This window comes from Ursus americanus, chromosome 22, assembly GCF_024610735.1.
Source record: "Ursus americanus isolate L20-20 chromosome 22, mUrsAme1.1.p, whole genome shotgun sequence".
Classification (NCBI taxonomy): Eukaryota; Metazoa; Chordata; class Mammalia; order Carnivora; family Ursidae; genus Ursus; species Ursus americanus.
The window spans coordinates 41,444,074-41,471,926 of record NC_142148.1 but is presented as its reverse complement, the minus strand read 5'-3'; the positions used below and the strand labels follow the sequence as shown (position 1 = coordinate 41,471,926).

The window sequence follows — 27,853 nt, the reverse complement described above, 5'->3', positions numbered from 1 at the left end:
CTGGCTTCTTCCTAGAAGGGCACTAACAATTCCACCCCCGGGGCTCCACCCTCATGACCTCATCATCCCCCCAAAGCCCCACTTCCCAATCCCATCACACTGGGATGAAGGCTTCTATGTATGAATTCGGGGGGGACGCAAACATTCAGCGCACTGCAGCCATCATTGACAGTGAATGCGGAGGTGGACCGGGCAGGGCCGGGCGGCGTCTCTCCGCCAAGCAGCACCGTCTGTCGCCTGCCCCAGTCAGGCGCTCTGCATGTGAATCCGGACCCTTGCTCATAGTCTAGCGGGGGAGACGGATATAAAGTGGATCCTGCGAACACTGATGCAAAGGCCCGTGTCAAAGGCTGTGGGGGGCGGATCACCACTGAGGGCACCGGGGACCTTTGCCGAGCAGGGAGCAGGAGTGGGGTCTTGGGAGCCAGATATGATTTCGGGGTCGCATACGTGTACTACTGCACTCATCGGGTGGCTGCTTTGTGGGGTGTTGGACGCCTGGAATTCTAAATCCATGAACTGTTCCCGGGCCTTCAGCACCGAAGCCTACACCGGAAGGGGGCCGAGGCCTCTCAGTCAATGCCACATCCTTCGGTGGCACTTGAGGTGCCAGGCTAGGAGGGCAAGCTGGCCAATGGCCCTGTGATAAATCAGAGGTCCTGGAGCTGGAAGGTGGTTGGGGAGGCCCTCTCTCCCCACCCCAGCTCTACGACTGGCTGGCTCCTTGATTTTAAGAGCAAATGGGAGGGGAGTGAGCCAACTCTTGGTCATGTGTCCTGGTGGCCCGTCCTCTACGGCCCACTGGCATCTCCTTGTGCCCCCTCTTCATGCCTAGCCTCTGGGAATATCTTACGATCTGCTCTGCGTAGATTACGCTTTACAGATGGAGAAGCAATGTGACATACAGACTCATGCTGGGTGCTTACGGCAACTCTGTGAGGCAGGTATGATGTTCCCAACTACATTTTCAGTTGAGGAAACCAAGGTGCCCCAAATGTCAATCAGCTAGGCCAAGATGTTATAAGGCTAGAAAGTGGCAGGTCCCTGAGGCACTCCCGGGTCTTTATCCCACATCCCGTTTTTCTCCCTCCTCTTACTACCTTTCGAAGGCCCACTGAGCCTTCATGACGGTGGGAAGCAATTCTCTCCTCGTCTCTGGTCTGCCCTCGCGTTTCCTAAAACTTCAGACCATTTCTGTCCTGCACATTTTATGTGCTGCTCTGGAGATAACACAGCGAGTCTTCTATCCTGCTGGTTAGATGGAGAAGAAAACCTCTGCAGGTTTTCTTTGGCACCTTTTTCTTGAATACCCTCTTTTTTTTTTTTTTTTTTAAGATGGGGGGAGCAGAGGGGGAGAGAGAGAGAGAGAGAATCCCAAGCAGACTCCACTAAGTGCAGAGCCTGACGAGGGGCTTGATCCCACAACCCTGAGATCATAACCTGAGCTGAAATTGAAGAGTCGGCTGCTTAACTAACGGAGCCCCCCAGGCGCCCCTTGAATACCCTTTTCTAACAAAAAGATAGCAGACCTCAGATTTGGCCTTTGCAAAGCAAGAGAACTGAGTTAGGGTTAATAGCACTGCTTTGTTTTTACTGTATTTATTTTATGGTTGCCTTCTATTTATGGCAAGCCATGGCCTATTTTTATTGTGGTAGTAAGGTGAAGTTTGCTTTTGAAATAAAATTCTTTTTTGTAAGATTTTATTTATTTATTTGAGAAAGAGATAGTGAGAGAACACGAGTGGGAGGGGAGGGGCGGAGAGAGGGAGAAGCAGACTCTCCAGTGAGCAGGGACCCAGGGATTCTGACCTGAGCTGAAGGCAAATGCTTAACCGTTTAATGACTGAGCCACCCAGGCGCCCTGAAATAAAATTCTTTAAATAAAAAGAGTGAACCTGTTTAAAGAGAAATACTGTGTAAATACAAGTTTAAGTTGTCCTCAAAGACGGCAAAAATCCGGTGGTGCCACAGGAGGGACCGAAGTTTAGGAAATGCTAGTACCCAATAGAGATTAAACTTGATCATTGTTCATTACCACAATAAAACAGCTACCTTCAGGTATCTGTTCTATGCCCAGGACTTTATTTATTTATTTATTTATTTTTTAAGATTTTATTTATTCGACAGAGATAGAGACAGCCAGTGAGAGAGGGAACACAAGCAGGGGGAGTGGGAGAGGAAGAAGCAGGCTCATAGCGGAGGAGCCTGATGTGGGGCTCGATCCCATAACGCCGGGATCATGCCCTGAGACGAAGGCAGACGCTTAACCGCTGTGCCACCCAGGCGCCCCTATGCCCAGGACTTTAAATTTGCTCTTTCTAATCCCTATAAAAATTCTATGAAGTTGTTGTCTTGCCCATTTACAGATGAGAAAACCGAAGCTCAGACTTTGGGTAACTTGCCTGAGTCACACTGTCAGCTTGGTAGATTGTAAAAATGCCCCCAGGTCTTCCCTTCCCTGGATCCACCCTCTCTTTGCAATGTGACTTTTTGGCTTTTCTCGTCAGGGGTGATAAGTGTAATTAACAGTTCCCCTGCCCATCCCCCACCCCTCCAGAATCTTGGCTTGGTCGCATGACTTGCTTTGGGCAATGGGGCATCCGCGAACAGGACCCAGACAGGCTTGAAAAGCACAGTGCACTGGGGCTTGTTCCTTTGCTGCTCCCGGGAACCCTTCGGCCACTGCCTTGTGAGCGAGCCAGGCTAGCCTGCTGGAGGACGAGAGACGCAGGGCCATCTCCATTGCCCCAGCTGCTGCTGAGCTAACCACGGGCTATCCTAGATCGTCCTGCCCCAGCTGAGTCCCCACACCAGGGCCTGTCCTCGGACTCATGAGAAATAAGTTTTAAGCCACTTATGTCGGGCTCATTCATAACACAGCAGAGCTAGCTGATGGCGTTGGTAATGGGGGAAGAGCTAGGATTTCTCCTGGTTTGTCCTCCCTCTTTATCTCTCTCTCCCTCTCTCTCTCTCTCTCTCTCTCTCTCTCTCTCGTCTTTCCCATCCCAGCAAATAACACCCACCTGCTCAAGCCCCGAACCACCTCGATACTTCTTCCTCAACTCTACCCATCCAAACGGCCAGGCAAGGCTCCCAAAGCCCATCTCAGGTCTGACTCTTGCCCAGCATCTCCTGCCGCCTTTCCTGCCCAAGCCACCATCAGCGCTCAACCAGACCGAGAGTTGGCCAGCTTCTTCTGTAGAGGTCTAGAGAGCAAATATTTTAGGCTTTGTGGGTCATACAGCCTTTGTTGCAAATACTTAACTCTGCAGACAATATGTAAGCAAGGGGGTGTCGCTGTGTTCCAATAACACTTTCATTTTTAGACACTAAAATTAGAACTTTTATAATTTTCTTGTGTCACTAAATCGTCTACTTTAGATTTGTCTCAACCGTTTCAAAATGTGAAAACAATTGTTCGCTCACAGACTGTACAGAAACAGGCAGCAGGCTGGATTCAATGTCTGCCTGTTCTGAGGCTCGTGCCGTCTATGCTACACCATCTCCTTCCCCATAGTGTTGGTGAGACCTGAGGGAGGATTGGGGTTCGGGCCCAAGCACTTCGAAAACTAAGATCTGGCTGAACAGAAGAAGGGAAGTTATTTTAGGCCGAGGCGTCCACACGAATAACAGCTTAGAAATAGGCATGAGGGGCGCCTGGGTGGCACAGCGGTTGGGCGTCTGCCTTCGGCTCAGGGCGTGATCCCGGTGTTATGGGATCGAGCCCCACATCAGGCTCCTCCGCTATGAGCCTGCTTCTTCCTCTCCCACTCCCCCTGCTTGTGTTCCCTCTCTCGCTGGCTGTCTCTATCTCTGTCGAATAAATAAATAAAATCTTAAAAAAAAAAAAAAAAAAGAAAAGAAATAGGCATGAGCCCGGTGCCAAGGGACAGTCTAGATCAGCCTTGCTGGGTGTTTCTAATCACAGCCGACCTTTGCTTGTTGTTGTTGAGATTGTTTGCTTTCTTCAAGTTTTAATATCCCATTATTTTAGTAATGGTACTTCATTAAATGCATGTTGTATACGCTTTTCAGTGATATTGCTTTATTTATACCTTTATCTTTCATGGAACATTACAGATCTTTAAAAATGTACTTATGTGGGGCACTTGGGTGGCTTAGTCAGTTAAGCCGGCTCAGGTCAGGATCCCACGGTCCTGGGATCGAGCCCCACATCGGGTTCCCTGCTCTTCAGGGAGCCTGCTTCTCCCTCTCCCTCTGCCCTTTCCCCCACTCATGCTCGCTCGCTCTGTCTAATAAATAAAATCTTTAAAAAAATAATAAAAATGTACCTATGTCTTTGATGATTAATATTGAACATTGTCATGCACTTTTAAATCTTTGTAGACGATGATTTTAAGTCTTCACAGCAGACAGTCCGAGGGGCGGATTTGGAAGGACGGTCCTTGGGACCGTGCTCAGCCCTCTGTGGCAGTTTGAGGGATTGAGGCTGATGCAGGCACTTGGGCACGTCTCCACTGGGGAGTTGGGATGGCTCAAGGAAAGCCCGCCCTGCTGGGAGCCACAGTCTCCTGCCAGCTTGTAAATAGCCTCGTTCCTAATTTATCTCACTCCTCTTTTCTGAGCCAGTGACCCAGATTCGTGGGGCTGTGAGGCTGCACGCACAGGGCTGTGCAGACGGGTCTCCATGTTGCCGTGCTGGAAAAAATGAGGAGAAAATCACGAGCTGCTTAAAAATAGGGGAAGATAATAGAACCCTCGCACAGTGGAATTAAAGCAACCAGACCCGTGGTAGTGACTCGAATGCCCAAAGTACCCCAAGCTACCCGTGTGGCCACCCAGATTTGGCTTGTGCTGTGTCCGTGCAGTCTACTCTTCCCACCACTAGATGGCAATCCCGTTTTAAAGCAAACTGTATTCAAGCACTAACGCGGCTCAAGATAAAAATTAACAGTTTTCACCCCATTATGTTGGGGAAAAAAAAAAGTCTTAAAACTCTTGTGTTAGTGGCTATGTGGGGAAGTAGGGAATTTCAGAAAGCAGTGGTGGCCGCGTAAACGGGTAGCACTGTGTTGGAGGAATTTGAGAGTCACGTTCACGCTGCGCGACGCACGCCGTGTGACCCAGCCCTGCACGTCTGGATTTGATCATTTGCGAAGGATGAAGACGGCTAACGTTAATTTTGTCCCGCCTATGTGCCAGGACCCGCCCTAAGTGCTTACCGCAGCCAGTCCTCCCAACTCCATGCAGCCAGGTACGATGATTTCCCTCCCAATTTACGAAGGAGGAACCCAGGCACACAGAGGTCGGGCACCTTGAAGGAGGTTACAGAGCCAGTAAGTGGCAGAGCTCCGGCGCTCACCCCGCTTCCAGTACACTGCACGTGCCTCGTGTACCCCAGGAAACACACACAGGAGGGTGTTCACTGCGGCGGTGTGTTAGCCAAACCGCCTTAGGGAGACAAGAAAGCCTGGGGGAATACATGCACTCCATCTAGAAGTGGTCTACCCGGCAAAACAAATGTTGCGACAAAGCAAGCAAATATCAAAAAGACGTGAAGCAAAACTGCCTATTATTCGTGGAGACCAGCCTGGAGACTAAAACTATAAAAGGATACACTGGAAAGATACATACCAAATTTATGATGGTGTGTCAGGCGTGAGGGAAATAGGACGAGGGGAACAAAAGACAAGGGCTTTTAAGCGTATCTGTAATTGGTGCAGTTATTTTCTCCTTCTACCTACCTGCCTCTTGAGCAAAAAGGCAAAAGCTCAAACCCTGCTCTAATCCAGAATATCATTTTATGATTGGAGCCTCACGAATGCATTCCTCAACCCTGACAACTGTTATTGCCAAGCAACCATACAAACCTTTTGCTTCATCCCGTCATCTCCCCAGAGCTTTTCTCAAGCTCCCTTCTATAGCGTAAACCACTTGAGGCTCCATACCTTGGACTTCCTGCAGCAGCACAAACCCGTAGGCCTCTGAGGTTGGAAGGAAGGGAGGGAAGAGGGGGCAGGGAGCATTCTGCCTTGTTCTTAGCGACTGACGTAAGACAGTGGTTCTCTTTAGGGCACCAGTTCCAAGCAACTGAAGTGTTTTTCAAGTGAAGTTCTGTCTATTCCCTTGCTTCACTTTTGTGTGTGTGGGGGGGGGGGGGTTGGGGAAGGCAGGTTATAATCTAATGTTTAATTGCTCAGGTGGAAAGACACAGTGATTCAAACAAATTAGCCTTCTCTAACTCCATTTAAAGCCAGTAGGCAAATTGGTTACCTAGAAACACAATGACTTACAATTAACCCTCTTCCTGTATTTATCAAAGTCAACACATATGAAACCATGGTCATATGGTGACAAGTTTTCCTAGAACTACAGTAGGTTTATAGAGGTTAACGCTCTCTGATTGAAAGGGGATAATGGCTCTGAGCAAGAGGCCAGTTCTGCGGGTGAGGATGGGAAGGGGGAAGGCAAAACTTTTGTATAAAACTGAAAATTGGTTTTTAGTGCCACTAGCATGGAGCTTTTGTCAGCGGCTGAATGCACTAAGAATGTGTAGAACTGCAGAGGAAAAGCGTATGTGGATAGCCTTGAACCTAACAGATTGTCTCCAAACCCAAGACTGTAACACTATGTCCTGTACTATGAGGAAGCCTCCTCACAAGAGCAATGTCTACCTCCTTTAAAAAGTATTTTAGGGGCATCTGGGTGTCTCAGTCAGTTAAGCGTCTGCCTGGGGCTCAGGTCTTGATCCTGGAGTCCTGGGACCCAGCCCCACACTGGGCTCCCTGCTCAGTGAGGTGTCTGCTTCTCCCTTTCCCCCTGCCCCCCCCACCTTGTTCTAATACATAAAATTTTTAAAAAATTTTATTTTAAAGGTTTTTGTCAGAGAGTGAGAGAGAGCGCACGCGCACAGCAGGGAGTGGCAGGCAGGAGAAGCAGGCTGTGCTGAGTAGGAAGCCCGATGCAGGACTCGATCCCAGGACCTTGGGCTCATAACCTGAGCCAAAGGCAAACGTTTAACTGACTGAGACACCCATGTGTCCCTCAAAATAAATTAAAAAAAAAAATTAAAAAAAAAAAATTAAAAAAAAATTTTAATTATCCTCATTTAGAGAATTCCTCATTACAAATCTTCATTTCACTGGAGTTTAATATGCTGTATCACTTAGGGGAACGGGTGGTACCTACAATTTAGTAACATACATGGTAAATCTTGAAAAGTTCTCTCATTTAGAAACTCTGATTTGGCTTTCTTCTCCTATGCCTTAGCAGGGAAAATAACTTTTCATTGACATTTCCCTCTCAAGAGGATTGAGACTCTGTAGTCGGTGAAATCTGAGGAGTATCAGGACTGTAGTGAGAAACTAGTATGCTCTTGTGTCTTTCTAGGAAGCCTGCCCAGGGATTAACTTTGGTTGTTCTCATGCAACCTTGGCTGCCTGGTCAGACTCTGAGGGTCTCACGGAACTCTTCATGCCATTAGCTTGGGAGAGTCAGTGCAAAGCAACAGGTCCAACGTGCACTTCTATGAGCCCTAGAGAACTGTATTAAAACGCAGTCTTGCGGGGCCTAGTCTCCTAAATCCTGGAGGGAGGCTTATTAAAGCAGTGTGGAAAAATCTGCTGTTACAACTTTTAAAATCTCACTTGATTTTTGACTTTGGAAAGGCCAGGCTACGTGACTATCTGCTGTTTGAAGAGAATGCAGAGGTGTGTATTACTGAAAAGTCCCTTGCAATCCTCCTCCCTCCTACCTGAAGCTTACTTTCCTTGCCAGGTGACCATGGCAGAGGACGCCTCCTTCTTTTACGCACTTATGGAGAACTCATGCCAAAGCTACTGGGCCAGTGGCAAAACTGTGAATTCTGCTTCTAAATACAAAGTCTAAACAATTTCCAGGTTTACAAAATTATAAACACACAAATCTAAAAAGAAACAGAACCAACAGCCTCATTACTTTACTCATGTTATATTTTATTTCTTATAATTAATGGCTAATTAAAGAAAAAAACTAATTGTAGCACCCTACTATTTTAAGACCACAACTGTAACTTAAATGCTATCCCATTCCATAAAACAGGGAGCCTTCCCCCAAAGCTATAGTGGGCATTTAAGTTTCCCGATCCCAGTGACAACTAATACTTTTTATTACTTATCAAATACACAAAAAATTACTGTTCCCCCAGCTGAAGAATCTCACAAATGATACTTTTTCTTTATGTACATGGTTCACTGACTCAAACCAGAACAGAGCTACTAAAATATCCATCATTACAAATCTCAGACTGGGGTCTAGCTACTCCTGGGGGTTATTTACTGGTATGCTAAGGGGGATTGTCAACCATGTGAAAATGTTCCATCTTTCCAGACAGCAAAGTTGACTTGAGGCTAAGGAATCACATTAAATATAAAAAAAATAAATTTTTTCAAAAAGGGTAAATGGAAGCTTTTCCCCCCATATGAAATATATAGAAAACCTCAACATATAAAACCAGTTTTAGGAAACCACGTTGGCAGGAGGAGTTGGCCCACGCGATTTCTCCCTCCACACACAGCATCGGGGCATGTGATCCCTTCCCTCCTGGGGTACCCTGGGGAACTTCTTGCATGCCAAGCCTCACGCCCTCCAATCTCAATTCAAGGACTGGGCATTCTGCTCGGGATACAGAAGTTCTACAGGGGAGTCCATGAGCCACCAACGCTGTGCGAATCCTGCTTCCCTTTTTCAGATAAATGATAGACCATGCTTACTTGTGCTTCTTCTATGTGCTCAAGTCTAACCCTTAAAATCTAAACTTTTCTGGCTTTTCGATCTTTTTAGTTGTAATACATTTCAACAAATACTTCCACTTGGGTTATGTAGCTCTCAGATCCTGTGGCATCTCTACCATAAACAGCAACAGATCTTCCCAAACTGTAAGGAACTACTGAATGTTCCCAGACATCATTCTGTCCCCTCATCTGGTTTCTGAATATTCTGATTCTTTTCCTTCTTTGTATATTCTTCTAGTCGAAGAAGCCACTTGGCCCAGTACTGGGAACAGAGCTCAGTGTCCATGAGATGTGGGTGGGCAGGGGATCCATCCTTGTAGGCCACCACAATTAAGCCACACTGAACCTAGGAAGAAACACAGGGCAGTTGCAGCATTTATACAGTAGGACCAGAGTTGAGGTTCATTTCCTTCTTGCTCTAGGGCAAACTCAGAACAAAACAATCTACAGTAAAATCTCCCAACTGCTTCTAAGAGGGGTTGATGAAAGATGGCACCAGGATACATAAGAACACAAAGATGACAAGTAAGATATTGAAGAATGGACTGTAAACACTAAAGCACTATTAGCAATGACAGAAAGCTCCGACAGGGGGAAGTGCTTTTTAAGGTGGTAGAAGGACAAGAAACAGAGCAAGCAGTGGGACACAGACAGAATAAAAATCACAAGGAGTGAAGTAGCCATGGCTTTATGCAAGTAGAGGCTCAGTGTCCTGACCTGAAAGCTATAGTTGGCATCATTATTTATGGCACCAACATAGGCCACAACCTGCAGCGGGCTGTCAAATGTATTTCGAATATAAGGTTTTGGTTTCTCCGATGTCTTCCAATCAATCACACACAGCTTGCCCCTAAAGAAAAACCAAAGAAGTCTTCATAGGTAATAGTTCAAACTAAGAAACTCTAAGAGGTTAAGCCTCTTCTTAGGTGTGGTTTACTACTTATCACTCAATGACTGCTGCTTCTGTTCTCCACTTTCCAAAAAGACAGCTGCTCTGAGCTTTACTTCTGAGGATTAGAGAAGTATGGTGTTCTCTTTCCTCTGAGTTCTATATTCAGGTCAGTAATGTGCCTGTCAGAGGTAAGATGGGAAATGCTTCTGGAAGCACACCAGTGAGAGCTACAGGGGTGGACCCATTGGAAGTACTGGGGGACTTTCCCACAGTTCCAGTTTCTAAACTGTCTCAAAAGTCCTCTGGACCTCCACGGCCTTGTTTCCTTTAACAGCTGACACACGAATTGGAACTATGTCTATCACCATCTTAGTTGATCTTATTTCAAGTATCTATCAGGATGAACCACAGGAGACCAGTAGCAAAGTCCCTATCATAAAGGACAAAAGCATCATGGTGCTTCAGAGATTCTCTTGCTCAGAAACCAAAGCTGGGGTTCAGATCTATCAGCATTTAATAGGCACCAGTTATATGCAGAAATAGAAATAAGAAGACTTGGTCCCCGCCCTGAAAGTTTACACACAGGGTAGGGTCTTACTATTAGGGATATTCGGAAAATAAAAAAATTCCTGCCACTTAAAAAAGTCAAACAACCAGTACATTCCTCCCCATTACTCCTCATCCGGTGGGATTTTATACTTGCCAAGTGCAGATATCAGAAGGATCACAGGGTAAGCAGACTGATAACTGGTTACTATCTGTTCATTCTGTCTTTCATGAACTTCAATTTCAAAACCAGCATTTTAGAGGGAGATTTTGTATGTCTGTTACCCACCTGTCACCATAGCTCTACAATTACAACTTATACAAGGTATTTATAAAGTCAACCTAGAGTAGCACTAAAAGAAATAAAATGCAAGCAACGTATGTTATTTCAGATTTTCTAGTAACCACATCAAAAAAGAAAACACAGGTGAAATTTTAATAATTTATTTAACCCAACATACCAAAAATATTTCATTGTGTAATATAAAAAAGTTATTAATGGGATCCTTTACATTCTTTTTTGTACTAAGTCACTGAAACCTACTTTGTATATTTATAGCATACCTCACTTTAGATTGGCAACACTCAAGTATTTAATGGTCGTATGTGCCTAGTGGGTAATGTCTTGGACAGGGCAGGTCTAGAGGTAGTTTTACTGTCTCTCAAACTTTGCAATATTACAAAACAATTATAACCTATGCAAATGAAGAGAAGGCCCCAGTATTCCCAGGGACCTTCATAGTTCTCAACCTGGAATAAATCAAAATACCCTAAAAGAAAGACTTCTGACATGGACCACTGTTTCTTGCAGTGGGACTCGATCCCAGGACCCAAGCTGAAGGCAGACACTTAACCGACTGAGACACCCAGGCATCCTTCAAATATCTAGTTTTCAACAACAAAAATCACAAGGCATACAAAGAAACAGGAAAGTATGGCCCATTCAAAGGAAAAAAAAAAAAATCAACAGAAACTGTCCCTGAAAAAGATGTGATGGCAGTTCTACTAGACAAAGACCTTTTTAGTCTTAAAGATGCCCAAAGACCTCAATAAAGGTAAATACGTAGGCAATTATAAAAGCGAGCATTTTTGTAACAATGATTTATAACTCCACTTTTTGTTTTCTACAGCTCTTTTTTTAAAACTTGAAGCAAGCAGAAAAAATTATTGCTCTTTGGTTGGTTGATCATACAAATCTTGATCAATGTTTAATGAAAGCACTGGTTCATTATGTTCTTCCAACTCTGCTCAAGTGAGCTGCCCCATCAGAGCATTAACTTCAACTAGTGTTTTGCCTGAGTCTCCTGCTGTATCCTTTTGATGGGAAACATCTTCACTCTTATTTTCTATACTCATTCTCATCTCTTTTTTTTTTTAAGAGAGAGTGTGCAAGCACAAGCGTGGGGGGGAGGGGGAGAGGGGCAGACTCCCCTGAGGAGCAGGGAGCCCCATGTGGGGCTTGATCCTAGGACTCTGAGATCATGACTGGAGTGGAAGGCAGACAGTTAACCAACTGAGCCACCCAGGCGCCCCACTCATCTCCTTCTCTAATTACTCTCTGCAGTTCTCCTAATCCAACTTTTTCTTGCATTTCCAACTCCAGCTGGAATATTAGCTGTTGCTGCTGAAACAGGAGCTCTTCTGACTTGAGTCTCTCCATCATTTCCTGCCCCATCAGAGCTAGTTCTCATTCATGCTCCAAGTTGTCCATTTCGTCTCAGTTGCCCCACAGTCACATTTCCTTGTATTTGTAAATCCACAATACTCTACATTCTATTGGATCCACCAAATTCTTGCCACTTCTGGAAGACCCTAAGGCAGACATGTTCCAAGGTACTTCTGAAGATATATTGACTCCCTTTCTAACTCTTAACCTTAACCTGCCAGCAGCATCCAACTGCTGGCAATGAGCCATGCACCTCAGGTACCAGAGACTGCATGCAGCAAAGAGGGAGGGGCCCACGGACAGGTGAGTGGAGGGTGAGTGGCTTGTTTTCTACATAACTTAAGAGATTAGTAAACCTAAGAAAAATTATGAGTTTATGTTTTGGGGCACATAATATATAAAGACAATTCTGTGACATCAACAACTGAAAGGGACAGGGACAGAGTTGTGATAGGAGCAGTTTTCGTATATCAATTGAAGTTAAGTTAGTACAAATTCAAATTAGAGTGTTATAACTGGGATGTTAAATGTAATTCCCATGGTAATCACAAGGAAATTGGATATAGAATATACACAAAAGGGAATGAGAAATTGAAATGTTTCACTACAAAAAAGGAAACAAAACACAAAAGAAGACAGCAACATAAAGGAAATGAGACAAAAAAGCTATAATGCCTATAGAAAATAAATAACAAAATGACAGAAGTCTCTCCTTATCAGTAACTAATTTAAATGTAAATGGATTAAACTCTCCAGTCAAAAGACAGAGACTGGCAGAATGGATAAAACACATGATTCAAATATATGCTGTCTACAAGAGACTTACTATATACTCAGACACAAACAGGCTGAATGTGAAAAGATAGAAAAAGATATTCCATGCAAATCATAACCAAAAGAGAGCAAAGGTGGCTCTAACAGCAGACAAAATAGTCTTTAAATTAAAAAAGACAAGATAAAGAAAGACATTATGTATTAACAAAAGGTTCAATACATCAAAAAGATACAACAATTATAGACATTTATGCACCTAGTAACAGACTAGCAAACTATATGAAGCAAAAACTGACAAAACTGAAGGGAGAACTACAGTTATTTTTTTTAACTTTTATTTAAGTAATCTCTGCACCCAACATGGGGCTCTGACCCTGAGATTAAGAGTCACATGCTCTTCCGAACAAGCTAGCCAGGTGCCCCAAAAATATGGGTCTATAATAATAGTTGGAGACTTCAATACCTATTTTCAATAATAGAACCAGCAGAAGGAAGTGAGGAAATAAAGGACTTAAAACAACACAATAAACCAACTAGATCTAACGAACATAGTATTCTCTAACCAACAACAGAATACACACCTTTTCAAGCATACACAGGACATTTTCCAGGACATAAATTAGGCCATAAATTAAGTCTGTATATATTTAAAAAGATAGATATCACAAAAGTATCTTCTCCAACCACAAGTTGAAGTTAGAAATCAATAAAAGAAGTAGAACTGGAAAAAAATCACAAATTTGTGGAAATTAACATAATCAACCAACCAAAGAAGAAATCACAGGGGAAATCAGAAGATACTTACAGGTGAATAAAAATGAAAACATAGCATACCAAAACTTACAGGACACAGTGAAATTAGTATTAAGGAAGCTATACAGCAATAAATACTTATATTAAAAAACAAGGAAGAATTTGGGGCGCCTGGGTGGCTCAGTCGTTAAGCGTCTGCCTTTGGCTCAGGGTGTGATCCCAGGGTCCTGGGATCAAGCTCCACATCAGGCTCCTCCGCTGGGAGCCTGCTTCTTCCTCTCCCATTCCCCCTGCCTGTGTTCCCTCTCTCTCTGGCTGTCTCTCTGTTAAACAAACAAACAAACAAACAAACAAATAAATAAATAAATAACTTAAAAACAAAAAAACAAACAAACAAAAAAAAAACCAAAAAACAAGGAAGAATCAAATCAATATCCTAACCTTACAACTTAAGGAACCAAAAAAACGAAGTAAACCCAAAGCCTATAGAAGGAAATAAAAGAGATTAGAGAAAAGACAAATGAAATTCAGAATAGAAAACCAACAGGAAAAAAAAAAGAATGAAAATAAACACTGGTTTTTTGAAAAGATCAACAAAATTGACAAACCTTTAGCTAGATGGACTTAGAAAAAAAGAAGACTCAAATTACATAAATCAGAAAAGAAACTGGGACATTACTACTAATTCTACAGAAATAAAAAGGATGAGAGCACTATGAAAAATCATATGCCAACAAGTTGGATAACCTATATGAAATAAACAAATTCCTAGCAACACAAAACCTACCAGGACTAAATCATGAAGAAAGAGAATATCTGAACAGCTCTATAATTAGAAAGGAGATTTCATCAGTAATCAAAAATCTTCTGGCAACTAAAAGCTCTAGACCTGATAACTTTATGAGTGAATCCCACCAAATTTTACATAACTAATGCCAAAGCTAAACCTTTTCCAGAGAAATTGAAAAGTAGGGAACTCTTCTTAACTCATTCTATGAATCCAGCATTACCCTGATACCAAAGCCAGACAAAGACACTACAAGAAAACTACAGAATAATAAACCTTATGAACATGGATGCAAAAATCATCAACAAAATAGTAGCAAATCAAATTCAGCAACATATTAAAAGAATTATACAGCATCACAAAGTGGGCTTTATTCCTGGAATGCAAGGATGGTTTAACACACAAAAATCAACCAATGTGATATATTTTATTAACAGAATGAAGGAAACCACTTATCTTAACTGATGAAGAAAAAGCATCTGACAAAATGAAATACCCTTTATGAAAAAAAATACTCAACAAGCTAGGGATAGAAAAAAACTACCTCAACATAATAAAATCCATATATGAAAAGCTCACAGCAAACATCATAATCAATGGTGAAAGGCTGGAAGGTTTTCCTCTAAGGTCAGGAACAAAGCAAGGCTGTCTACTTTCACCCCTTCTATTCAAGAGACTCAATGTTCTAGCAGGAGCAATTAAGCAAGACAAAGAAATAAAAAAGCATCCAAACTAGAAAGGAAGAAGTAAAATGATCTGTTCACAGATGAATGATCTTTTATCTTAAAAACTCTAAAGAATCCACACAAAAGCTGGTAGGACTATATAAATAAATTCAGCAAAGTAGTAGGATAAAAATTCAACACAAAATTCAAGTACATTTCTATACATAAACAATGAACAATATGGAAAGGAAATTACAAAAACAATTCCATATAGTAACATCAAAATGAATAAAATACTTGGGAATTAACCAAGGAGACTAAAGACTTCCACAATAAAAACTGCAAATCGTTGCTGAAAGAAATTAAAGATCTAAATGGAAACATGCCCCCTGTTCATGGACTGGAAGATTTAATACTGTTAAGATGTTCATATTACCCAAAATGATCTATAAATTTAATACAATCTATAAAAATCTCAAGGACGATTTTTGTACAAATCGAAAACCTATCCTAAATCCACATGGAATCTCAAGGGACTCTGAAAAGCCACAACAACCTTGAAAACTGGAAGACTCACACTTGCTAATTTCAAAGCTTACTACAAAGCTATAATAATTAAAATAGTATGGTACTTGTATAAAGATAGACACATAACCAATAGAAATCAATAGACAGCCCAGAAATAAAACCTCACATACATAGCCACATGATTTTTGACAAAAGGTGCCACGTATACTCAATGAGGAAAGGACAGTCTTTTCAACAAATGGTATTGGGGAAACTGGACATCCACATGCAAAGGAACGAAGTTGGACTCTTACCTAACACCACATACAGAAGTTAACTCAAAATGGATCCATGACCTAAAGGTAAGACCTAAAACTACGTAAAACTCTTAGAAGAAAACAGAGGGCCCAAGCTTAATGACAGTGGATTTGGTGGTGATTTACTGGATGTGACACCAAAGGCACAGGCAACAATGACAACAAAATAAACAAACCGGCTTACAGGAAAAACTTTAAAAATTGTGTAAAGCACAAGGATAAAGTCAGTCACAAAAAGACAAATACTTTGATTCTACCCACATGAAGTAGGTAAATTCATGGAGACAGAAAGTAGAATGATGGTTGCCAGGGGTTGGAAGTAGGGGAGAGTAAGTAATTACTGTTTAATGGGCACAGAATTTCAGTTTTATAAGGTGACATGCCCTGGAGGTAGATGGTATTGATGGCTGTGCAACATTATGAATGTATTTAATGATACTCAGCTATATACCTAAAAATGGTGAAGTTCATGGTAAATTTTATGTTACATGTATTTTGCCACATTAGAAACCTTTTTTAAAGAAAAAGTGGAGATGGGGGACTTACTTTTAGTAGCTTCGGTTAACCAAACACATATATTACCTATTAAAAATAATAATATTATTAAGTAATAAGCCTTATTAGTTTTCAAAAATATTCAATGGGCATATTCTCAATGTCGATGCTTTCCACTTAAAGAGAAGAGAACAAACATCAGTACTGTGGACAGCACTGTGAAGAGTTTGGTGTCAGGAACTTTTTTTTTTTTTTTTTTAAAGATTTTATTTATTTATTTGAGAGAGAAACCAAGAGAAAGGGGAGGGTTAGAGGGAGAAGCAGACTCCCCGCTAAGCAGGCAGCCTGAGTCAGGATTCGATCCAGGGACTCCGGGATCATGACCTGAGCCAAAGGCAGCCACCCAACCGACTAAGCCACCCAGGCACCCTTGGTATCAGGAACTTCTGGAAGGCCTTGAGTAGAACTGATTGTGTGGCTACCTTGGTTAATCTAAAGGGCAGCTAGAAATAGCCTATTAAATTTCTAGGGACACGGGCTCTTCTCAGATACGAGGCAGTTATGGCACAAAACTAAACAGTTTTCAGACTAATGAATATTCTGTCACTTTTTTTTTAATTTAAATTTTGACTAGAGTTCCAAGAGTTACACTCACAGGTTTTTACCTATCCTGGTGTGTCGCCCACATCCTTTTTTTGGAATAGGGGTAATCTGCAGGTTATATCTCCCCTTGGAAACTGGAGTTAAGGGGGAAAAACAGTAACAGAGCAGCAATTTAAAAACCACAGGAAGCTTTAGTAAGCTCAGAGTTTCTATCATGTCAAATACCACCTGGAAGTCAGGAAAAGAAATGATTTTCAGGGCTAGCAGATCAAGGTGCTATTTTTAGGGAAATGGGAAAGAAAATGCGGGAATCAAACTGGATCTCTTGGGGCACCTGGGTGGCACAGCGGTTGGGCATCTGCCTTCGGCTCAGGGCATGATCCCAGCGTTATGGGATCGAGCCCCACATCAGGCTCCTCCGCTGTGAGCCTGCTTCTTCCTCTCCCACTCCCCCTGCTTGTGTTCCCTCTCTCGCTGGCTGTCTCTGTCGAATAAATAAATAAAATCTTTTAAAAAAAAACCAAACAAAAACAAAAAAAAACCAAACTGGATCTCTTTTTAAGATTTTAGAGAGAGAGAGAGAGAGAGTGAGAGTGTACGTGTGTGTTGTGGGGGGTTGGGGGGGACAAAGGGAGAGGGAGAGAGTCTTAAGCTGACTCCACACTTAGCACACAGCCCGACCCAGTGCTCGATCTTACGACCCTGAGATCAGGACCTGAGCCAAAAGCAAGAGTTGACCACTTAACCAACTGAGCCACTTAGGTGCCCCATCAAATTGGATCTAGTGGTTAGTAGCTTGTTTGGGGGTAGGGAAGGAGGAACATGCTGGATATTGAAAAATGATTCCTTTTCTCCACCAAACACATTTATGCTGGAACACAGATTTACAAGAATTATGAGGCTCTTCCTCCTGTATCTGTCCTTACCTCCTGCCCCATACCCAATTCTTTTATGTATCACAGAGGTTTTGACTTCACAGGGCTGTACTTTGAAGCAAGAGTTCAGAGGAAAAAAATAGTGTTTGACAGGCATCATCTGTTCCGCCCCACATTACTTTATCTCCACACTTTGATAGAACAAAAATCGAATACTTACTGATATTCAGCCACACAGTCCAGTAGACCTACATACTTTAAGGTCTCATGTTGAACAGCACTTTCAAGAGCTCGCACTCCACTGACATCTTTCAGGATATGCTGGACACTTTGGATATATCCAGATTCGAGATTCTCATCTCTCTCTTTCAAGTCCCCTTGGGGTGCAAGTATGCTTTCCAAGGCTTTATGGAACCGTTTCCCTTGTAAAAATATGTCTGAAAAGAAAATCAGGGGAAAAAGAAAAAACAAGAACAAAGCTAGTACTAAAAAACAAGTAACTTAAAAACTTCTGAATATTAAAATTAGAAATTATGTAAGTTACCTTTAAGTGACAACTGCTAAGATCACGTTAGCCTCTTGTGAAATCTAAGAATGCACTTTGAAAAGGAAAGGGACTAAAATAGTTTGAACAATAAAATGAATTAAAATAAAGAATTTCTAGAATTAAGCCAAAGCTACAAGTGAAGATCTGGGGACAAAAGGACCACACTGAGTGTACTGCACTGTGAATTTAAGTATCCATTTTAGTAACCTAACTGCTTATGATAAATAATTGTTAGAAAGTTAAGGAACTGTGCTTGTTCACAGTTCTTTTTACAACCAACACTGAATTAATGAACATAGGTGGGGGAATCCTTTTGCTAACAGGCTTAATGAATGGCAAGGAATAAAAATCAAGGCATATACAAATTAAAAACAAATTGGATGTTTTGGAACTTTGGGGCGAGAGAAAATATGTAACACTCTTCCGTACTTTTTTGGGGGGGCTAAACCTCTTAAGACATTTGCTCTGTCCTGAAATTTTTCCTCATATGCTTAAAAAAATTTTATGTATAATTGACATATGAGATTGTATTCGTTTCAGGTATACAACATAATGATACCTGTATATCCTCACACAATTTTAAGTTAAGAAAACACAAACAAATCCAAGAAATTCTACATACTCACTTCACCCTTGATGAGGGAAGGAAACAAAGAGGAGGCATTGTGCTAAGCAGTGGCCTTGGTGCTTTCAAAATACTATTTAACTTTCAAACACAATAACCCAGCAAGATAAGACTCGTTACTCCCAGTTTAATGAGTGAGGGCTACACAATGCTGTTAACTTGCCCCAAAGCGAAAAGGTACACTAGCAGCCTGGTATCAGAGTCCATGTTCAATTCCAGTCCATCATACAACAGAGTGAGGAAGGCAAAATTAGGGACCATTATTTAGAAACACACAGAAGCAGAGTAGAAAATATACATGCGTGGAGACTGACCCATTGAAAATGAGGAAAATCTGATCTAATAAGATAATTTCAAACCATATGCTACATTTATCAAATACTATTTTACCAAGATTTTGAAAGGTCAGTTCTACCATCGTCAAAAAATGGAATCACTTCTGGGAAATTACTTGGAGAGTTCAATGAAATGCAACTAAGAACTGAGCTATTACACTCCAAATTTACTTGGCTCAATTGGACTTATTAGCATATGAAAGGCCTACAAGAAATTTAAGACAGATGAAATTAAAATCTAGGTAAAACTACAGCATTCACCTATAGACAATCTTAAAGCAGAACACAAAACATGGTCAAAAAAGGAAGAAAACAAACTGCTTTATCAATTGCCAAGCAAGTAATTCCTTCTCCACTGCGGACTTAATCCCTGGCTGGGCTCTTCACATGTAAGAGGCAACAAACATGGGAATCTGGATTATAGGATCCCTTAGATTGTAAGGCTCAGAACATTAAATATGACTGAACTTGTCTAAGTAAATTTTACGTTTTATTATTATTATTATTTTTTTAAAGATTTTATTTATTTATGTGACAGACAGACAGCAAGAGAGGGAACACAGCAGGGGGAGTGGGAGAGGAAGAAGCAGGCTCACAGCGGAGGAGCCCGATGTGGGACTCGATCCCGGAACGCCGGGATCACGCCCTGAGCCGAAGGCAGACGCTTTAACTACTGCGCTACCCAGGCGCCCCGTTTTATTATTATTTTTTAAAGATTTTATTTATTTGAGAGCAAGGACGAGCAGGGGGAAGGGGCAGAGGGAGAAGCAGACTCCCCACTGAGGTGGGAGCCCGATATGGGACTTGATTCCAGGACCCTGGGATCATGACCTGAGCCGAAGGCAGACGCTTAACTGACTGAACCACCCAGGCACCCCTGTCTAAATAAATTTTAAAAGGCACAAAATTTATTGCAGATAGCACCAAGTTAGAATATTCATTCAATAAATTAAAGGGATGAAAGTGAAATGTTTTCAAATCCCAGTATATAAAGTGCATTAAAAAAAAAAATCCATCAGTCTCCAAGATTCTGACAAACTGGCAGGATGGGTAATATTTTAAGATTAAAAAGTCACAGCAGCAATAAACTGAAAAGATAAACCCCATCCCTTTCCACTATGATAAACACTTACATATAAATCCAAGTCAGACTTTCTTATCCTTGGCAATCTTCAAAAGGTAAACTTTTGGTTGAGAAATTGACCAAATGTTGAGAATGCCAGCTCTGGGCACATCTCCATGCTCTTTGGAAAGAGCAGGTAGAAAGGAATTTATCAGTACAGTATTTTAAAAACTACCTCTCCTGAACCACTAATCAATTTAGTGGGTTATGACATGCTTTTTCTTTTTCTTCTTCCTTTCTTTTTTATTGGTAGGGGGAAGCATGACACTAATCCTCATGTGATTGCCCCTTACGGAAAAAAAGTGATTCTGCCTGTTTCTTAGAATTTATCCTGAGTTAACTGAGAAACACATCAGAGTAATAATCTAGATAACAAAGTTGATTATATGGAAAACAACCAGTTTTATCTCTGCTTGGGATAGTGGAGCACCTTCACATTCCCAACAGAAATTCCTTTCCTTTATCAAGCGGGCCTCCAGAGTACTTTTTTACTTTGTGCCAAGGGCTACAAGTCCTAGGTTCCCAAACTCCTAGCAGGTTTCTGCCTTTACTTTTCTATCAGTGATTTCAGGATTCCCACAAACTATGATATTCCAGGTTTAAGGAAAATCAAAAACAACTTCCTATGAGGAAACAATGTCAATTTTAAGTCCTAGTGGTACAAATAAAAAACAGGAGATGCCATTAAAAGATTTAATTTTATGTTGCTTGTTTAGAAAGCAAAGAATAGTTTAGTGGTTGTTACTTATTACCTAAAGGCAGTTAGCTCCTGCATATATTCCTCCCCCTCACACAGCTGAGGAATGTTCTAGAGGACCTTGACCATTTTTTGCCACATCCAGGTGCTGTCTATATACTTAATATACGTGACTACATGTTTTATGTGTTAACCACACACCATTTTTTCTAAGATGCCACAAAATAGGTGCATTACTCTTAAAATTAAAAGTGCTCTGTACCAACCACTGGGGTATACTTACTGCTCTCTTGGAAGCATGGGCTAAGGAATGATCAACATAAAACCTAGCTTTAATAAAAGACAATTACATAATCCTGATGAGGACCAGATAATTCACCTGTGCCAATGGTCTCTAACCTTGCTACTGAATGCAGCCTGTTTGAAGGAAGCTATTCTCCTCACCTAAGAATTTAGTAAATTAGGAGTTGAAAACTAAAGTTTATTTCTTCTCAATGATCAAGAGCATCAGATTATCTCAATTTACCAAAATCTAAATACAAATCATGTGTTCCGGCTTATTCCTAGTCTTTAAATTTACATGTCAATGAGGATAAGTAGAGCAAGGGGTATTTACTACATTCTGAATAGAATACCTAGCAAACAAGTAGAATTCCATTATCAGGTGATTGAGTCTTTCCCTTACTCGAAGAAGAAAACAGGCAACTTCAATACTTAAGTCTGTAGCTTATAAAAGAATTTTCTGCATCATTCAGTCAAACTACTTGCTCTCTGTGCTCCAGTTTTATCTGAGAAATGAGAATAATAGTATATACGCTTCATAAGGTTGTTATGATGATTGAGTTAATACACATAAAGTGCTACTTAATGCTAATTATCATTCAAAAACAGCGCCTCACTAGTTCAGGTCAAAAAACACCCTAAGTCTTTTCACACAGGTGCTCTATATTCTAGAAAACACAGTAACCATACAGAACCAGGATTGAAAAAATTACTTGAAGAATATTCTGCAAAGCCATCCTCTCCCAGTTCCAGAATCATCCGCTGTCTCCACCTCTCCAAGTAGAAAGTCTGTTCTGATGTCATGGTCTGCTGAAGGATCTTGGTCACACTTGGTATTGTATTTCTTTGCAAAGGGATTTTCAAAGGAATTGTAGGAGTACTTGTTGCATTTGGTTTTATGCTTCTGTCTGGATTGAAGAGAGGACACCAGTTTCGTGGAACTCTTGCTTCCTCCTCTTTCTTTGAGGGCTTACACTTACTCACAGGTCCATAGAGTAAATTATCTTCCTCAAACAACGATTCTGGAGTCTGAGCAAGGGCTCTGGATGACAAGACAGACTGTACTAAATCAGAGTACTTTTCTTGGTCCACTTCTTTATAAGGGTTCACTTTTTTCTTCCTGCTACATGAATAAGAGGAAGTGGAGAAATCCACACGGGCGGTTGGTTTTAGAGAAAACCCCTTTGAACTTCTGAGCAGCCTGCAGATGGTCTGAAACGCCTTCATCTTTAGATGCTTTCTCACTTCCCTCTAGTCTACTTGCAATGTTGAGGGCCTTTTATTTTTGCACTCCTATTAAAGAGAAAAGTGGAGTTAGATACCAAATGTACGAAGTATCTGAACGTCTGAAATGGAAGCTGCATCAGTACAAGGCACATTAACCTGCATTCCATTAAGCTTTTTCGACATGTTTGGACAAAGCTATTTCCAAAGACTCTCTTTAATTGCCAGAACGACCAGCACTTGTTAAATGTGAAATGGTACAGCTTGGGGCAAGACGTCCCCAATATTTAATCTGAAGAACGGGGACGCCTAGGAAGGGAACATGTGTGAGACAGAGAAAAACAGAACGCTACACTCCGTCCTATAGCGAGCGGCTACGACGGTCACGGTGAACCACTGATCCTTAGATACCAGGCTCCCTGCTAAGTATTCCAGGAGCAGACTTCTCACTAACTCTCACACCCTTTAAGGTGGTTGCTTCTGCGACACCGTTTACAGACATGGAAATTGAGCTTCTGAAGGGTCCCACCAAGAAAGAGCAGGTACGCGGTGTTTAGCGGGGCCCGCCACCGTGATCTCCAGAAGGGGGCCTCCCACTCCGCCCTACGTGTGGAACCACGGTGGGGACAGGACGGCTGGGGCCCCTGGTGTGGGAGTCGGGATTAAGGATAAGACGGCTTAAGCAGAAGCCCAGCTTACGGCCCGGGTCAGTACCTCAGAAGCCACCAGACTTCACTTAACTTCCAGAGCACCGACAACCTCTCGGGACCCGTACTTTCCTCGGTCCCGCGCTCTGATCTAGAGTTAAGCCCCGCCTAAAGGGCGGCGGTCCCGGCATGCACTGCGGCGCTTGCGCCCCGCTGCTAGGCTCTCCTTCACCGCTGTAGACACTCCCGCGATCCTTGGGGAGTCCCTCCCCTCGGGCGTTAGCGCGGGCTCCTCCAAATCGCGCCCTTACGCTCTCACGATATCTTGTGTACGTCACAGCCCGTCGCCATCTTGGACTCTGGCTGAGTAATAAATTGCCTTGCACTAGAGTGCGGGCTTTCTTAAGACGAGGCTTGCTGTGCGAGTACCCGTTGCTCCGAGTCCTTTTCGCGGCCCTGCGGTCGGCGATTTCCGCGTGGCCCGGAGCGAGGGTAGGCCACTCGTAGCTTTTTTGCCCGGCTCCAAGATGGACGGCAGCGGGGACGGGGGAGGCCGCTCTGGGGGAGCACGTGGCGCGCCGCTGGCCTTTCTCGGGGCTGCTGGGATGGTGGCGGAGTCCGGAGGCCTCCCGCCGCCGTCGGGCAGGGAGGCTGGCGGAGGCGGGGCCGCGGCCGCCCCTGAGAGGCGCCCCGGAGGCGGCGGCGGCCCAGCCTCTTCTTTCCTCGCACAGCCAGGCGGCCCCTGCTCGAGGCCCGCGTCGCCATGGCCGCGGTTCCCGGGTTGCTGCAGCAGCAGGAGGAGGACCGCAGTAAGGTGAGGCCCTCCTCGCCCTCATGTTCCAGGACGGGAGGCCCTGCCGACCTCCCGGAGCCCCACATTCCTTCCCCTATCCCTCGCGGGCTGATCCTGCAGCCCTGTTTTTCCGTGAAAGACACCCCCCCCACCCTCCGCCGCGCGGAGGCACCTGCCGGACCCCGCGCTTTTTGCTCCCTCCTTTTTGAGGGCTGCGGACCCTGGGTGAGAGCCAGCGTCGCGGAACCGGTCCTGGCTGCACGCGCCCGGGTGTCCGGTACCAAGGGTGCGCGGCGAGTCTGGAGCTCCGCTCTAGAGACTCGAGAAAGTACTCTAACGTAAAAAGTTGTGAGAACTTCTCTGGCTTTGTAAGGATTTGACGATGAACGTGAAATCCACTTGACATGCAGTAAATGGCATATTTTGGTCTTGTTGCCTTCGAACCAACCCCCCCCCCCCACCTTGGGAAAGCTTTTTGGCCCATCTACTGGGGAAATTCCATCAAGTCAAATTTGAAGCATGTTCTTTAGAACTTTATAAACGCCAAATGCGTCACTGCGGGAATTTTCGTCATTTTTAGTAGGTACTCAAATACTTGTTAAACTTAGTTTTTCTTTCTAAAAACGTGTGTGTTTATGTAGGCTATCTCCATGCCCCTTAAATCTTGAGGTCTAAAAGATAACTAATGCAATGAGTTCAGGTTATCTTTCATTGGTCATTTACGCTTGTTAGTTTCGCAATTAATAGAGGCGGGTACGAGCCACAGCGTTATGTGCAGAATCATCACCATGGAAGTTTTTCTGACAGAAAATGAGAAAAAAAGTCCTAAGACTACAAAGCGCTCTCAAGTGTAAGTAACCTGGAAGGCATCTTACAGAGTTCCAACTAACTTAGAAGTCAAAGGCAACCTTTGAACCACACACAGCACGTGTGGAGAGACTATTTTTCATCTAGGAAGTACCGAAGTTAACACACAGCTAGCTGGGTATCATTGCTGCGTTAGTTATTGAAATGCAGCTTTGTGTGTGAGGGTACGGTCTTGACTGGGGTATTTACTTTTTTTGAATATTGAAGTAAACTGTTTTTTTTTTTTTTACTAAACCGAAAGTGGGAGCTTGAGATCATGATTCTTTCTAGAATACTGTAGGCATAGTTTTTTCTGTAGACGTTTAGATGCTGAATAGGAATTTTGACAGCAATTTGATTTTTCCCCCCCAGTGTGGTACCTCACCTCTTGATCCAGAATCTTTTTTATACAGCTATTTAAAAGGACTTAACTCCTTCAACTGACCTTCCTATTTACTGCACTATATTGTAGCTGCCTTTTAAAGTAATTTTCCCACCACTCTGATGCTCCGGCAGAATTGGAGGACTGTAAAGGCTATTTCCTGCCTGTTTTAGTGGTTACAGGATTATACAGCGTTATTTTTAAGTTACAGAAATCAGGATATTAAAAAAGCTTAATGAAATACCACTCTAACTCATGGCTTCGTTTTGCCTTTTTTTCTTTTCTTTTCTTTTTTTTTTTTTTTTTTTTTAAGATTTTATTTATTTGAGAGAGCCACAAGCAGGGTGGAGGGGCTGAGGGAGAAGGTGAACAGACTCCCGCTGAGTACGGAGCCCGATGTGGACTCACCAGGACGCTGGGATCATGACCTGAGCTGGAAGCAGATGCTTAACCTTAAGACTGAGCCACCCAGGCGCCCTCATTTTGCTTTATGTCTGTGATGCTAGCGCTGTGGATTGAGTCTAGGTGGTTTTCACTGTTCAGCAAAAGGGAGTTTGGGACAAATGTGAAATAACAGGAAGTCAAATTTTGGGCAAACTATTTTCTTGCCATAATACAGCTTTGTTAGTCAGCTGAAGTATTTTACATTTTTACAGAAAATACCTTAAGTGTGAACTTCCCACTTAGAGATTTACACGAGAATAGGGGTTCATGGCATTTAGATCCACTAGTAAAGTAGGGAACATAATTGACTCATGAGGATTTTGAATGCTATTGCAGTAACTACTTTTTCAGCTTGTTCAGCAAAACTAAAAGGAGTATTGGTTTGTATCTGGTAGCCTAATATTTCCGTTTAGTTACATCCGTTAGTTGAGGGTGTTGGGATTTGTCTCCTTTCCCAGAAAGCAGTTGAGGAAAAGAGATAACATGATTAATTTTGTTTTTTAACTCATCCTCTACAGATAGGGAAGATTGTATTTTGATCTTTAGAAAAGTAAGGTTTTACCAAGTCTAGCTTCTGAAAGAGTTAAAATATTAACATCATTTTAGGCCTTATCGGCATAATAAACGAGTACTGAGATTCCCCATTCCTCCAGAGTTCTCTGGTGTCTTGGAGTTTTTTGTGAGTAGGGGAAAATAATTGGAGATTATGCAGAACCTTTTTCCTGCAAAAATAGTTACCCTGGCCTTCGGTCATTTTGTACTTTTCTAGGCTTCCTGAGCCTTCCCTTTGCCAGAAAGTCATTAAAATAGATGGGCAGCATGTTTGAGTTTCTGCTTAAAGATTCAATGTGTATCTTTCTAAGTTGATGAGTCTCATTTCTATTAGTTTAGCAAACCTATGGTAAATTGAATGTGGGTCCTGATTGCTTCTTAGAGGTTTTTGTTTTTAATGATAAATTGCTACTAGAGTGAAGTTAAGCATGAGAAAGCTGTGAATACTCCTCCCTGTCTATTGCTATTACAGCTTGGCCCTTCACTAGTTGGTTATGTGGAATTTGAATGGTGACTCCTCAGTCAGTCATTAATGTTTATGATGCAGCTCTGGTTTGCAGCTAGTTGTTTTTATTTTATTTGTTTAAAGATTTCATTTATCTCAGAGACAGCAGGGGGAGGGAGAGATAGAATCTTAAGCAGTTTCCATGCTAAGCGTGGAGCCTGAGTATGGGGTGCAATCCCAGGACCCTGAGATCATGACCTGAGCTGAAACTAAGAGTCAGATGCTAATAGATTGCTACCCAGGCACCCTGTGTTTTTTTTTTTTTTTTTTTTTGGTTTGTTTTTTAAAGATTTTATTTATTTGACAGCACAAGCAGGGGAAGTGGCAGGGAGAGGGAGAAGCAGGCTCCCCACTGAGCCTGGTGTGGAATCCCACCCCATGTCTTTTTAAACTGGTGTGGAAGTTGTAGGGACACTATTCTCTTTCAGCTTGGATGAAGAGTGACCTACAATTCATGTTACAGGAACAATCTTGAACTTTTTAACAATACTGTGGCAAGTCCAAATTACTGATTTTTGTAGACTTAAGTTTCTATTAAAATGGTTGACTTCATTTTGCTCTTAATTTTCTACACGCCAGAAGTATGACTTAATCAGAACTGCCCAAACCTTAGTTCTGGATCAGTAACTTGTACACCGTGTCTTCAGATCCTTATTTGTGAATACTACTTTAGCAGGTCATAATCTGTTCACATTTTTTTGGCTGTGAGAAGAAATGGCCAAGGGAGAATTTTTTACATTTTGAAATTCTCATTTGGTGAGACTTGAACATCTAATATAGAGCTTTAGTTTAAAGCAGGATTTCTCAACCTAAATACTGTGGACATTTTGGGCTTGATAATTTTTTGTTGTGGTGAACTGTCCTGTGCATTGTAGGGTGTTCAGCAGTATTCCTGGCCCCTTTTAGGTGATGGCTCCCTTTCCTCCAGTAGTAGTGAGAATAAAATCATGCATTGTCAAAGGTCCCTTGAGAATCACTTTTCTCCCTAAAATGTGTGATATGTGTGGGTCAGGTTGTGTTACAGAGGCTAATATTTAGTAAGCCCATTTTAAATTTTGTCAGATTTAGGATTGATAAATTCTAGGGAAATAATAAGCATTGTTGACCATCTTTGGAAGTTAGCTTTCTCACTTGTATTGAGGAACCATATCCAAAGATGGTTAAGGGTGGTTTTCTTCATCAGTTGAAGGTTGCAGGGGCAGCTGTGTTTACCGTGGTGTGGAGTTCATTGCCACTTTG

General features: G+C 42.5%; 2 protein-coding genes across 2 annotated transcripts in view; one reads left to right on the top strand and one right to left on the bottom strand.

Moving 5' to 3' along the window:
- Positions 1-7,913: 7,913 nt before the first annotated feature.
- On the bottom strand, positions 7,914-23,316 carry MGME1 (mitochondrial genome maintenance exonuclease 1). Its single transcript, XM_045809486.2, has 5 exons — positions 23,160-23,316; positions 21,935-22,514; positions 17,833-18,049; positions 9,450-9,582; positions 7,914-9,078 (listed from the first exon to the last, which is right to left on the bottom strand). Exons 2-5 carry the CDS (start codon positions 22,446-22,448, stop codon positions 8,905-8,907), a joined length of 1,038 nt encoding a protein of 345 aa, XP_045665442.1. The 5' UTR covers positions 22,449-22,514; positions 23,160-23,316; the 3' UTR covers positions 7,914-8,904.
- Positions 23,317-23,443: 127 nt separating this feature from the next.
- Positions 23,444-27,853, top strand: part of SNX5 (sorting nexin 5) — a 28,263-nt gene continuing 23,853 nt past the window's right edge. The window contains exons 1-2 of the mRNA XM_045809461.2: positions 23,444-23,584; positions 23,824-23,906. Of these exons, the coding sequence (XP_045665417.1) occupies positions 23,856-23,906 (51 nt within the window). The 5' untranslated portion in view covers positions 23,444-23,584; positions 23,824-23,855. The remainder of the gene's footprint in view (positions 23,585-23,823; positions 23,907-27,853) is intronic.

Excerpts from the sequence above, each read along its gene's own strand:
- MGME1 (XM_045809486.2), bottom strand. The coding sequence starts at position 22,448 with ATGAAGGCGTTTCAGACCATCTGCAGGCTGCTCAGAAGTTCAAAGGGG. Across the intron at positions 18,050-21,934 it reads CTTTGCAGAATATTCTTCAA|ACATATTTTTACAAGGGAAA; the intron begins GTAATTTTTTCA and ends TTTTCTTTTCAG. Across the intron at positions 9,079-9,449 it reads ATGCCAACTATAGCTTTCAG|GTTCAGTGTGGCTTAATTGT; the intron begins GTCAGGACACTG and ends GTTTCTTCCTAG.